Source organism: Canis lupus, chromosome 4 (genome assembly GCF_048164855.1).
Source record: "Canis lupus baileyi chromosome 4, mCanLup2.hap1, whole genome shotgun sequence".
NCBI lineage: Eukaryota > Metazoa > Chordata > Mammalia > Carnivora > Canidae > Canis > Canis lupus.
The window spans coordinates 67,299,300-67,313,959 of NC_132841.1; the positions used below are offsets into that span (position 1 = coordinate 67,299,300).

Sequence of the window (14,660 nt, forward strand, 5' to 3'; positions counted from 1 at the left end):
GGAAGCATCAGTCCCAGACAAGACAAAGACCCAGCTGAAGACCCGTAAGGGTGGTTGTCTTGATTGTGCGCTTGAGGGAATAACAAAGGACTCACCTTGAGGAACAGAAAAGAATGGACCCTACCATAGGAATTAATCTTGAAATTGTTGTTCTTTTTCTCTCTTCTTCCACTAGCATGGATTTTTTTGGTGGGTTTTTTTTTTTAAAGATTTTATTTATTTATTCATGAGAGACACAGAGAGGGAGGCAGAGACACAGGCAGAGGGAGAAGCAGACTCTCTGCAGGGAGCCCAACGCAGAACTCAATTCCAGGACCCCGGGATCACAACCCAAGCCAAAGGCAGACACTCAACCACTGAGCCACCCACCTGCCCCCAGCATGGGTTTTTTGAGGACTGAGTCATTGCATCTTTTACTCTTTTCCCTAGGGCTGTGCTTAATGCAAGATGGAAGTTCATTCTGTTGAATAAAAGAATGACTGGTGGTTATAATTACTTCATCCTTCCCTATTTTCTTAGAAAATAAAAACTGACATGTTCTAGATAGTCATACCTCAGGAATCTTCCCTGAAATGTCAGCCAAAAGAAAGAAAATAGTATTCAGAATCAAAGCTAGCAGTGAAGACCTGGGAGGAGCTTAAAATTTCATTTGTTCTCTACCTTAAGGGAGATGATCTAGGAGTATAAAAACAGGAAAAAGAAAGACATTAATTTTTATCATTTAAGATTGTGGGGCTTTTTTCTTGATGCTTCTGAAAAGAAGCATCTGAAAGCTAAATTGTTGGGGTGGTTTGAGTGCAGGCTAGCTTTAAGATAGAGAAATAAATTCATCGATCTTTTGTGGAAGATTGACAGCAATATTTAAGGTCCTCATGTCCTTCTAGAACCTTGCCACTCACAACTAAGAAATGAAATCTATTCCTTGCCCTGCAACCTGGGTAGGACTTTTTGACTATCCTGATTAATTAATCGAATGCAATAGAAGGGAACCTGTATAAATTCCTGTCATAAAGGGCAATACAGTTTCTCCCTGGCTTGCTCTCTCACTCATGGGGTGCTTGCCTTTGGGAACCCACCACCATGCTGTGAGGAAGGTGAACTAATCACACAGAGAGGCCTGCATAAGTACAGCTAAGATTCTCAGCTAATAGCCAGCATCAACTGCAGGAGTGGGCCCCTCCAGGTGACTCCAGGTTGCAGTCTCAAACCACTCCGGGTGATGCTGAGTGGAGCAGATGTGAGCTATCCCCTGCCTGAAAAGCAGACTCAGTAGCAAACCAAATGCTGTGGTGGTTTAAGCTACAAGTGTTGGCATATTTGTTATGTAGCCTCAGGTATCGGAACATTGAATCCTTTTTTGCCACTGTGCGTACTTGCCAAATGTACACAGAGTGTAGCAAGGAACACAGTACTGGGAACATAGACTGCCTGAGGTGCATCGCTAGCTCCATCACTTATAAGCCCTATGACCTTGGGCAAACTATTTAAACTGGTGCCTCTGTTTCCTTATTGTAAAAGGAAGAGCTCTGCTTCATAGGATTGCCCTGGCCATGGAGTGACCTCATATATGCAAAATGTTTGAAATAGTGCCCACTACGAAAGAAGCTCTACTGAAGTGTTAGATATTGGTGCGGTGGTGATGGTGGTTTTATAGTTGGTCATATCGGTGCGGTAGGTAGAACTGGTGTTCTAGAACCTGGTGACTCGTGCTTCCTGGTAACCATGCCATTGTACAATACCCTTGTCTTGGGTGCAGACAGGACCTGTGATTTGCTTCTAACCAACAGAATGTGGCAATGAGGAAGGAATTTTGCAGATGTAGTTAAAGTCCCTAAAATTGACTTGAAGTGAATCAAAGATGCCATAATCCTGGGTGGGTCTGATCTAATCAGGTGAGCTCTTTATTTATTTTATATTTTTCAAAGATTTATTTTTATTTATTTATGATAGAGAGAGAGAGAGAGAGAGAGGCAGAGACACAGGCAGAGGGAGAAGCAGGCTCCATGCCAGGAGCCCAACGCGGGACTCGATCCCGGGTCTCCAGGATCACGCCCTGGGCCAAAGGCAGACGCAAAACCACTGAGCCACCCAGGGATCCCCTCAGGTGAGCTCTTTAAAAGACAATCTGGAGATCAGAGATTCTCCCGCTGACCATGAAGAAGAAACCACCATGAGTTCAACAACTGTGAGGAAGTGAATGCCAGCTACCACATGAGCTGGGAAAGGACCCTGGGAGCCTCACATGAAACTGTGGCCCCAGCTGACACTTGGATTGCAGCCTAGTGAGATCCTTGTGGTTAGGTCACACTCAACTCCTGACCCATGGGAACTGTGAGCTAATAAATAAATAAATAAAAAAAAAACAGATGTTGTTTGAAGTCACTAGTTCTGTGCTAATTTGTTATTCAGCAATAGAAAACTAATATAATTAGTAAAAATTCAAACCATAAAAAATGTACATAAAATGAAAGAGATTTGTCTACCACCCCAGATCTTTATCCTTCGCAGAGGCAACCACTAATAAGAACTTGTGCCTCATTGTTCCAGAAATCTTCTACATATATAAGCATGTGCATGCCTCTGTGTGTGGTGTGTATGTATGTAGTGAAAGTCTTCAGTCAAAGGATATCTTCATTTTAAATTGACAGATATTGCCAAATTAATGTCCTAGGACTTTGTACCAATTTACACCTCTACCACCTACATATAAGTAAATACTTGCTAACACTATGTAATATGAAACACTTTGGTCTTTGCCAGTCTGGCAGGTGAAAAATGTGTTTCATTTTGTTGTTTTTATTTTTGTTTAAATAATTTTGAATTATGTCAAGCATTGAGAAAATATAAGAAATTTTGAATAATGTCAAGCATTAAGAAAATATAAGCCTTTTGATTTCTGTGAACTACATGTTCAAAGCCACAACCCATTTTCCCATTAAGTCACTGGTCTCTTCCTTATTGATACACAAGATCTCTTTATGTAACAGCCCTGTCTGTTGTCTATTGTCTTACAAATGTCCTCTTGCCCACACATGACTTTTTTTTAAGATTTTAATTTATTTATTCATTTAAGTAATCTTTACACCCAACGTAGGGCTTAAACTCATGACTCTGGGGTCAAGAGTTACCTACTCTGACAGAGCCAGCCAGGCAACCCCCTCACACACAACGTTTTGTCATTTGTCTTTTATTGAGTTTCATTTTTCCATGATGGAATTTCACTTTTTTTTTGTATGGTCAAATTTTTCGTTCTTTTCTTTTTGGCTTCTGAGTCTTGTTTCATGCTTATAAAGTCTTTCCCTGCCCCAAAACTTAGCAACAAAAAAAGTCTTCTGTATTTCCATTGGATACTTCTATATTTTCATTCTTCAGGTTAGATATTAAATACATCTGAAATTTAAGGTTTCAACTTAACTTTTTTCCATATGGTTAACCAGTTGTTTCAAAACATTCATTGACTAATCCACAGTTTTCCCTGATGTAAACTGCTAGCTTTATTATATATTAAATTCTCACAGGTGTTCTAGCTTTTGGGTTTTTTGTTTTTTGTTTTTGAAGAATGGCTGTTTATTTTTTAAGATTTATTTATTCATGAGAGAGAGAGAGAGGCAGAGACACAGGCAGAGGGAGAAGCAGGCTCCATGCAGGGAGCCTGATGCGGGACTCGATCCCGGGCCTCCAGGATCACACTCTGGGCTGAAGGCGGTGCCAAGCCACCTGGGCTGCCCCATTGCTCTCCTTTTAAAGATTTTCTGGGGGCATTTTTTTGTTTTGTTTTTATTAGACTGAGATAGTATTCTGCTCTAGGATTCCCAATTACTGACTAATCTAGTCAAGTCACCTAAATTCTGTGCCTCAGTATACTCAGAATAAAACTGATAACAATATTAGAATGAATTTGGATTATTCATATATCTGGAAACCATGGATGCTAAAAAATAAAAGTTATACATTTAAGTCTGAAAAGGAAACTAAACTGTTAACCAGGAATAAGAAATTCAGGACGAGGGAAATTCCCTACTTTGGCTCTAGGTTCAAACTCTGTTCCCACTGATTAGTCCTGCATTTTTTCTTCCCTGTTTACTTTGGCATATCTGATGCCCAACCCTATCACACATTTAATTAACTACAGAGTGTAAATCATGAAACCACAGCCTGGCTTGGCTCTCCTAGAAGCCACCTCAGCTAGAAGATGTTTTATCTTGTTTCTAAAGAACACAGATTTCTTTTTTCTTTTTTTTTTTAAGATTTTATTTATTTATTCGTGAGAGACAGAGAGAGACAGAGACACAGGCGAGGGAGAAGCAGGCTCCCTGAAGGAAGCCTGACGCAGGACTTGATCCCAGGACCCCGGGATCATGACCTGAGCTGAATGAAGTCAGACACTCAACCATTGAGCCACCCAGGTGCCCCAAGAATACAGATTTCTGAAATATCACACATACACACACACACACACACACACACACACACACTCACTGCCCTTGGTCCTGGTTTAAAGCCTGTAAATCCCGATGATATATATTTTTATAACTAATCATTCTTATGCATTAAGGAAAACTCTATGTATATATTTTTTTGTTTTCTATATGGTATAGAAAACAATTCTTCTGAGAAATAAACATTTAAAATATTATTACCAATTAGGTTATAGATACTCAGAAAAGAACAAGAGGACCAATTGTAGACTTCTGTGGCCACATTGACAAGATTTTGCCCATGTAGTGAAGGCTTACTTATTTGAATAATCCAGTTCATTGTGCATTCGACAAATTGAGTATTTGCTGAGCACTGAGCCAGGCACTGAGATAGAATGATGAATAAAATACAAGCCCTGCCCTCACTAAGCCCTACTCTCCCGGAGGATAGAGGCACACGCATAGGTGTTTAGAACAGTTTGAGATAACTTGGCAATGTATATTAAAAAGTGATTTAAATGGAGATACCTTTGAGAAATTCAATTTCTGTTCTTTTTTTATTTTTTATTTTTTATTTTTTTATTTTTTTTTTTTATTTTTTTTTTTTTTATTACTTATTTATGATAGAGAGAGAGAGAGAGAGAGGCAGAGACACAGGCAGAGGGAGAAGCAGGCTCCATGCACCGGGAGCCTGATGTGGGATTCGATCCCGGGTCTCCAGGATCGCGCCCTGGGCCAAAGGCAGGCGCCAAACCGCTGCGCCACCCAGGGATCCCTCTGTTCTTTTTTTAAAGATTTTATTCATTTATTCATGAGAGACAGAAAGAGAGGCAGAGACATAGCCAGAGGGAGAAGCAGGCTCCCTGCAGGAAGCCCCAGGTGTGACTCCATTCCAGGGCTCCAGGATCACACCCTGAGCCATAGGCAGACACTCAACCACTGAGCCACCCAGGCATCACAAGAAGTTCCATTTCTGAATATTTATTTAAGAAGACACTGAGATCGGGATGCCTGGGTGGGTGTCTCCACCATTGTAAAGCACATTATTTGCTTTATATAATTATTTTTTAAAATATTTTATTTATTTATTTATGAGAGACACACAGAGAGAGAGGCAGAGGCAAGGAAGAGGGAGAAACAGGCTCCATGCAGGAAGCCCGATGCGGGACTCAATCCCTGGACCCTGGGATCACACCCTGACCCAAAGGCAGATGCTCAACCACGGAGCCACCCAGGCATCCCTGCTTTATATAATTAGAGCTATCATTGCAGGACACTGGAAAATTGTACTGGAGAAATGTACTTTCTCCAGAGTATTGGAGAAAAACATACATAAAATTTTCAGCTTAGTCTGAGTATGTACCAAAGCCTTTCCAATAACTGTGGCCTTTATTATTTTTTTATTATTTATTCATGAAAGACACAGAGAGAGAGAGAGAGAGAGAGAGAGAGAGGCAGAGACACAGGCAGAGGGAGAAGCAGGCTCCCTGCAGGGAGCCCGACGCGGGACTCAAACCCGGGTCTCCAGGATCACACCCAAAGGCAGGCACTAAACCACTGAGCCACCCAAGGATCCCCTAACTGTGGCCTTTAACTATGCATTTCTGCTTTTCAAAATTTATTCTGAAGAATGAGTATAAAGGTTTGAATTATAGAAGTGGTCCAATGAAGAATTATTTATGATAATGAAAAAAAAATCCACGTCTAAAAGTGCAGTATTAAGAGATGAGTACAATAAATTGTAGGTATTGTATAAAATACAATACCTCTGTATTATGAAATACTAAACTATGCAACAGTTAAAAAGCCTGGGTGGCTCAGTCAGTTGACTGTCAGATTTTTGATCTCAGCTCAAGTCTTAATCTCAGGGTCATGAGTTCAAGCCCCATGTTGGGCTCCATGCTGGGCATGGAGCCTACTCAAAAAAAAAAAAAAAAAAAAAAGCCTCTTTTTGAGCCGGTTCATTTCCAGACTGGGTGAAACGTCCCTGCTCTGAGTGCCATAAGCCTTGTCCTTGTCCGTATTGGCACTTCACAGAATATTGTTATGGCTTGCTTAATAGCCTGGTCCTCCCTGCACTAGGGACTATGGCCCCTTTGCTTGCCATCTGTTTAACACAACATCTTGCACATAAGAGAGCCCCAGTCAAGGTTTATTCAATGTATGAATGACTGTATCTTCATAGAAGACTGGAAGGATATATACCACAGGTTAATAAAGCTGATTTCTGGATATTTATTTATTTTTTAATTTATTTATGATAGTCACCCAGAGAGAGAGAGAGAGAGGCAGAGACACAGGCAGAGGGAGAAGCAGGCTCCATGCAGCAAGCCTGACGTGGGATTCGACCCCGGGTCTCCAGGATCGCGCCCTGGGCCAAAGGCAGGCGCCAAACCGCTGCGCCACCAGGGATCCCTGATTTCTGGATATTTAAACAGTTTTCTTCTTTATACTTTTTTGCACACTCCAAATTTTCTACAACGGACCTAATACAGTTTTGTAGTTAGAAAAGATAGACTATAATTACTAGACATCATAACTCAGAGCCTGCCTTAAAGTACTTGGAGCCCAGTTTTTAAGATGAGATTCCTGTTTGGCTCTGCCTTGTTCCATCAAAGCCATTTTCTACAAATCAAAACTCAAATATCACACATATTAAAAGGTAATTAGTCTCAACACCAGATGATTCATGGAAGGGATCCATTAAATTGTAAATTCTCCTAAGACCTATACGTGTTGACATCATTTTCAGAATAGTCCATCCACTTATTTTGAAGACAAACCTTCAAGGGAAGTTCACTGGTATTTTATTTTGTGGAAGCTACCATTCAGAAATCTTGTTCATCTTCCTAATCCACTGGTCATTTTCCCTAGAGCATGGATGGTACCAAGCATTTTTATGAAAGTCTGAGGTTTATACTTTTCTTTGAGGTGAAATGATTTGCTTTTTTCCCAATATAATTAAGAGAAAAAAAAAATTTTTTAAGTTTGCATCCGGGCAGCCCCGGTGGCCCAGTGGTTTAGCGCCGCCTTCAGCCCAGGGCCTGATCCTGGAGCCCCGGGGTCGAGTCCCACATCGGCTCCCTGCATGGAGCCTGCTTCTCCCTCTGCCTATGTCTCTGCCTCTCTCTCTGTGTCTCTCATGAATAAATAAATAAAATCTTTAAAATAAATAAATAAAGTTTGCATCCTGGATCTTTAGCCAGGGATGTTTCACAATGGAAAACACAAAACTATACATAGTTTTAGGTTGTCCTCAAATTGTTTCCTTCTATGGCTCTACCCTCCAACTATCCGCCAGGTCCTCAAGGCACACATTTCCCAGGCTCCTCCTCATTTGATTTTGTAGAAGCTCCAAGCCCAGATAAAAATATTTGAATAATCAGTTGTTCTGATCTCACTCTTTTGAGACTCCTTCCCAGTTAATTCTGGCCCATGTCTGCTAGTGAATACCCTGTCACACACAGACGCACAAGCCCCATAACTGTAGCTTGCACCATGTTCTCCCCAGGCAATAATTCCATCTTCCCATTTGCCCTCGCTCTAGACAAACGGCTCTGCCCAGCATGCCTCTCATTCTAGTTACATAACAACACAGCACCGGGTTTTCCTGCAGCCTTGCCTTTCACCAGCACGCTGACCTGACAGCCTTGCCCCAGGTAATTGAGTGATTTCAGGTGGTAAATGCAGTAGTGCTGCCTGTTATAACACCATCTCAACACAGTGGCCCCCAGGAAGAAGTGAGAAGGAGAAGGAAAATGCTAACCACCCGAGACAACTTAGGAAGAAGCCCCAGTGGTGTGTCCAAGTGTTTGCATTCTGTCCCCAGGCCTTCGTCCTGGCAGGCCCCTGGTGACATTCCCTACCAGAACAGGCACCCGGTGCAACAAAGGCAGGCCCATCAAATAGACAAGCATATAAGAGCCGAAGAGTAAGTACACAGGCTCTAATGCCAGGCTCATCAAAATTGAGTCCAGCCTTCCTATTTTGTTTTGTTTTTAAAGATTTTATTTATTTATTTGAGAGAGAGAGAGAGAGAGAGAGAGCAAGAGATAGGGTATAAGCAGGTGGAGGGAGAAGGAGTCGCAGACTCCCCACTGATGCAGGAGCCCCATGCAGGGCTTGATCCCATGACCCCAGGATCATGACCTGAGCCGAAGGCAGACGCTTAACCAACTGAGCCACCCAGACGCCCCTGCTTCTCTTTCTTTTTAAAAGTTTTTGTTTTTTTTTTTTTATTTTTTTTTTATTTTTATTTATGATAGTCACAGAGAGAGAGAGAGGGGCGCAGAGACACAGGCAGAGGGAGAAGCAGGCTCCATGCACTGGGAGCCCGATGTGGGATTCGATCCCGGGTCTTCAGGATCGAGCCCTGGGCCAAAGGCAGGCGCCAAACCGCTGCGCCACCCAGGGATCCCAGTTTTTGTTTTTTTTAAACTGAAGTATAACGAACAGTCTGTGCTATTAGTCTCAGGTGTACAGAATGTTTCAAGACTTCTGCACACTAGTCGGTGCTCCTCATGATAAGCATGCTCTTTGTCCTCCTCACCCCATCACCTATATCACCCATCTCTCCACCCGCCTCCCCTCTGGCGACCACCAGTTCGTTCTATGCATTTAAGAGTCTGCTTTTTCGTCTTTTTTTTCTTTGTTTGCTTCATTTCTTAAATTCTACACGTGAGTGAAACCATATGGTATTTATCTTTCCCTGACTTATGTCTTTTATTTATTTATTATTATTTTTTTTTGACTTATGTCTTTTAGCCTTATACCCTCTAGATCCATTCATGTTGTTGCAAATGGCAAGATTTCATTCTTTTTTATGGCTATTCTGGATGGTGACATTGGGGCTTGGTTAAGTACCACATCTTGACAGCTGGGGGACAATTCTGACCTCGAGCTCTTGACCTTACAAAGCAACTGCCCAAAGCAGGTATCATGTAAGCTTACATATGTAACTTAAAATTTTCTGAGTAGGCATATGAAAAAAAGTGAAAAAGAAACAAGTGAAATTAATTTGGATAGTATTTTATTCAACTCAATATATCCAAATGCATTCATATCCAGTTACATTTCAGCATGTAATCAATATGAAAATATTAATGAGATATTTTAGATTTTTTTGTACTAAGTCTTTGAAATCTAGTGTGTATTTTGTGCTCGTAGCACACCTGAATTTGGACTAACACATTTCAAATGGTCAAGGACCACATATGGACAAAGGCTACTGCATGAAACAGAGCAATTATAGAGGAAGTATGCAGGTTTTTGGAGACTGTCCAGTCTGACTCTTATTTACAGAAAAGTTAAGTACATATTCTGAAGTTATGCAACCAGTTAATAGAAAAGGCGGGATTAGAATCCAATTTCCTCATCTACCCTATGGTCTTATTCTCAAAGCTAATTAGCTGTAAACCTGGGCTAGAATCCCCACCTCCTTAGTCCTGGTCACACCTGCTCTAGGCCTCTCTTTTCCAGGAGGCATAGCCTGGAGGGAAGAGGCCTTTCTACCTATCTTACTTTCCTCCTAAATAAACTACAGCTCCACTGGAAACAATTTGGCTGTAAACCAAGACCAGAGTGGGGTCGAATTTTTCCATATCTTTTCACCAGATAATGTTTCTTTTTTTTTTTTTTTATGACTTGTCACCCTTGTCCCCGAAACCAGAAACTCTTAGTTTCACCAAGCTACTTAAAAACTCTGATTCCTTTATGAGATGGTTTTCAATAGAAGTGTTCATCAGAATCACCTATGGAGCTTCCAAAGATTTTAGATTGCTGGTCCCCTGCTTCAAATCCTGATTTATAGGATTTGAAGCAGCAGCCCCCTTGTGGAGGAATGTGAGTAGATCACTATGTTTCAGTGGTTCCCAAGTGATTCTGTTGCACACCCCCAACTCACAATGACCTCACCAACTGCCAGCTCACCGCTGGCATTGCCAGACTGGACAGGTGTGGTCTTCAGAAAGAGCCTGTTTCAAGGAAAGAAACATGAGAAATAGGTACCCCAGCACCTTCGGGGGCGGGGCTCCCTGGCTTCATTTTCCTCCACACTCTGGGCACCCAAGGCCACCTTCAGCCTCATTTCCTGATCGTCCAGCCTCACCTGCAGAGCAGCCTGGGCTGGTGAGGGAGACAGGAATGCAGCAGACAGGACTCACTCTCGCTCTCGTGGCCTTGGCTGTCTGTGTGGCCCTTCCCTCCTCAGAAGGTGAGTGGGGGTGCTGGCTCTGTAAGCCTCCAGCAGAAAGAGGAGGCACTGCCTCCCAAGATGGAGCTGGAAGGAATGAGGTGCTGGTGGTATTTTGGGGCAGGAAGGTTGATCTCTGCATTCAGGTAGGAATTTCCATTTACCTATGAGCGAGTGGCATGGGTTTAAGTCCCTGATCTTCAAGGATGGAACCTCCTTTGAACAGGAATATTAATAATTTGCCACACGGAGGATGAGAGCCTTCCATCCTGGACCTTTGAGCTGTGTTTCCTCTTCTGACAACAGTTATCTTAGAGAATCCCCGGGTAGAGGTTGGAGGAAAGCCCCTATTACTCATCTGTCTCCTCCTTCACCTAACCTGCTCCACTGGATACAAATGTGCATGTTCCTGGAAGAAAGACAGACTTGATCTTCTGGGTTAGGGGTTTGGTAAGCAACAAAGTCAGCCCCATGAATGCTAAAAACCACAACTTCAAACCGACAATGAAAAAAGGATTCAGGCCAGGGACACTTGGGTGATTGAGTCAGTTAAGCCTCTGACTCGATTTTGGCTCAGGTCATGTGGTCTTGGGGTGTCAGGGTGGTGGGATTGAGCGCCACTTGGGGCTCACGCTCAGTGGGAAGTTTGCTTCTCTCCCTCTGCCCCTTCCCTCACTCTCTTTCAAATAAATAAGTAGGCCTTTCAAAAAAAGGGGGGATGCAGGATAAGGGAGATTGAACCATACAAATTATATCAAAAGGAGAACTTCAATTGTGGATTGCTAGCATAATACAGAGATTATAACTGCATTTGGACTCGGAGGCAATGTTTCCTACTGTATTTAGGAAAACCTAAACATAAGTACTTAATACTTGACTGATTTGACTCTTTTCCCCAGTCTTCTTTTCTGAAACTTCATTCTGAATAGATTCTCTAAACCCAGAACAGAGGTGAAATAAAAGTTCTGTTTGGTCCTCTTTTGAAAACATTAAGCCAACATGTAAAAACTGGCAGATTTAATACACACATTCTCATACATACACACACACAAACTGGGATTGTAAAGTCTCTCTTGAAAAATCACAGCTGGCAACAGTGGTTCCATGTCCCCTGGCAAGAACTGGCTAGAGCAGACTAGCCCTCTGTCCTTCACCGAAGTTGGCTACATTCTATGAAGCGCCTGGTTCCTGTAGGCATTTGTTTAGGAGCCAGTGTCGTGCACCAAAGTACTGGGTTTATATTACTGAGCACAGAAAAAAAAAAAAAAATCTGGATAATCTCTTATTTATTTCTATCCATCTATCTTATCAAGACAAAAACACAAGTGTGACATTTTATAGGTTTCTGTAAAATTACTTTCAGAAAAATTCACCATTGAAACTGTAGGATTCAGTTTCACGGTTTCTCAAAGGTTTACCAGCTAAGGCTTTATACCTGATTTTGGCAATGCAAATTTTTTTTTACATAAAGCTTTGGAATCAAAGTGCAGGTTTCCCCTTTCAGCTTCCTGACCTGTTTTCAATTGTCCCCGCAGCAAGAGCAGCACCTCTCTTGCAGGAGAGGAGGGAAAGAAGGGCAGGTGGGGGGCGGGGGGTGGGTGACGAGGGATGCCCCTGCCAGACACCCAGGGCTGAGCCTCGCAGGGGGCCCAGTCTTGGCAGAGTGGGTGAGACAGCAAAACACAGAGGTGTTTGAAAAAGGAACAGTTGGTGACGGGTAAGAAAGAAAGAACTGAGGAGACCCCACAGTGGCCTTCTGGGTTATTCCCAGGGCTTTTCCTCAGGCAGTTTGGGCCACCAGAAAATCACAATGTCTGAGAAGCGCCAACCCTCTGCCATTTAAAAATAAGCGACGTCAGGTTAAAATACACAAAAGCAGGCCTGAGAGCAATCGTGGAACTGAGAAGGGCAACCAGCTGCTCTCTTCAAAAGACTTCCATTGGGTATCTCTGTGTCCCACGTGCCCCATGGGAGGGCAGGGGCAGGAGGGGAGGGAGGCGGGAAGCTGGAATACTGAGGAATAGGTGGCTTTGGCAATTGCCACAGGCTGGGGTTGGGGCTGGGGAAGTGGTCTGTGCCAGTTTGGGACGTTGAGAAATAGGATTTGTTCTTACAGGCATCAACTGTTGCATTGTCTTAATGGTGCCATAATTGGCCACTTTAATGTTATGGCTCAGTAATTGGCATTCCCAAAGTGTTATGCATACATCAGGAAGCAGTTGACTTACCTGCAATTAAAAGGCTTGGATCCTACCCAAAGTTAGGAGGGCAAGCTCTATACCTGCTGACGTGGCTGCTGGCTCCCAGAACTCAGTAATGAGTCTATAAAAAGGTCTCTCCTCCACTCTCAGTGCCCTGACCAGATTACTTAAAGCCACAATCTCGGGCTTTGTGGGCCTGGCTGTTTTCACTATATACATTTAGAGTAAGGCTCTGCTTGTGTCCAACAGATGCAAGGTGGGGGGTTTTGCTTCAGAGTCCCAAACTGACTTCCTTCGGGCAACCTGTTTTTCTCAAAATATGGCTCCTTCTTACACAGATACTTGCTAGGGACTTGCTGCTTGCATCCTAAAAGAAAATTTTATTTTCTGGGTTTTTTTTTTTTTTTTTTTAAGATTTTATTTGTTTGAGAGAGACAGGCAGCATGGGTGGGGGCAGAGGGAGAAGGAGAAATAGACTCCCTGCCAACTGTGGAGCCTGACAGTGGATTGACGTGGGGCTCCATCCCAGGACCCTGAAATCATGACCTGAGCTAATATCAGACCCTTAACTAACTGAGCCACCCAGGTGCCCTGTATTTTCTATTCTAATCATAGGAGACTCAGTAGGGAGGGTTACCAAGAATATACATTTGTGCTTGAAGTTGTTCTGAACAGTTGGGACTTTCCATTTCACCAGGAGTGGTCCCTGTAGGGCCTGACATGATGTGCCCAATAACCTGTCCTTCAATTTCTCCCCTGTTGTACCTTTTCATTAAAACACATGCCGGGGATCCCTGGGTGGCGCAGTGGTTTGGCGCCTGCTTTTGGCCCAGGGCGCGATCCTGGAGACCGGGGATCGAGTCCCACGTCGGGCTCCCGGTGCATGGAGCCTGCTTCTCCCTCTGCCTGTGTCTCTGCTTCTCTCTCTCTCTATGACTATCATAAATTAAAAAAAAAAAACAAACAAAAAAAACCTCACACCCTGCATTCCCTGAATTCAATACCATTGTTAGATTAAGCGTCTAGATTTTTTTTAAAGATTTATTTATTTATTCATGATAGAGAGAGAGAGGCAGAGACATAGGCAGAGGGAGAAGCAGGCTCCATGCAGGGAGCCCGACGTGGGACTGGATCCCGGGACTCCAGGATCACGCCCTGGGCCAAAGGCAGGCGCTAAACCGCTGAGCCACCCAGGGATCCCCTCGTATCTAGATTGGTTCAAAAACTCGGTCATATCTATAATGTAGTTCAGGGTTTTAAATTTTTTTTAATGTTTAAAAAAGATTTTATTTATTTAGGGAGAGGGGCAGAGAGAGAGAGAGAGAGAGAGAGAGAGAATCTCATGCAGACTCCCTACTGAGCATGGAGCCCGAGGCAGGCTCCATCCCATTACCCAGAGATGAAGACCTGTGCCCAGCCAAGAGTCTTGCCACTCAACTGACTGAGCCAGGCGCCCTCAGGGGTTTTTAAAAACCCTTTTCTATGTCTGGAGAAGCAGTATGATATACCAACGATCTTCTCAAATCTGAGTCATACATGGGTCACTTTTAATCTCAGTGATGACCTTTAAATTATTATCCTATGTTATTTGATATATAAACATTAAACCAGTTACAAACCCCAAAATAAATTTAAAATTTAAATAAAAACACAACCAGGAAGCCAAGAATATTTCAACATAATAGTATTAATTTAAATTAATAGTTAACGTTTGGCCAAAACTAACATTATCCTTCCAAACATGAATATAGCACCGATTCTTAAGATGCAGATTTTGAGCTTTATGTGCATATACTACCATGTTCAGAATGAGAAGCGATTTTTCCCTCATCACTTTTTTTCTGTTTGAAC

General features: G+C 42.7%; 1 protein-coding gene across 1 annotated transcript in view; it reads left to right on the forward strand.

Moving 5' to 3' along the window:
• The first annotated feature begins 10,368 nt into the window (after positions 1-10,368).
• CCL28 (C-C motif chemokine ligand 28) overlaps positions 10,369-14,660 on the forward strand; it is a 30,446-nt gene continuing 26,154 nt past the window's right edge. The window contains exon 1 of the mRNA XM_072824701.1: positions 10,369-10,629. Within this exon, the coding sequence (XP_072680802.1) occupies positions 10,410-10,629 (220 nt within the window). The 5' untranslated portion in view covers positions 10,369-10,409. The remainder of the gene's footprint in view (positions 10,630-14,660) is intronic.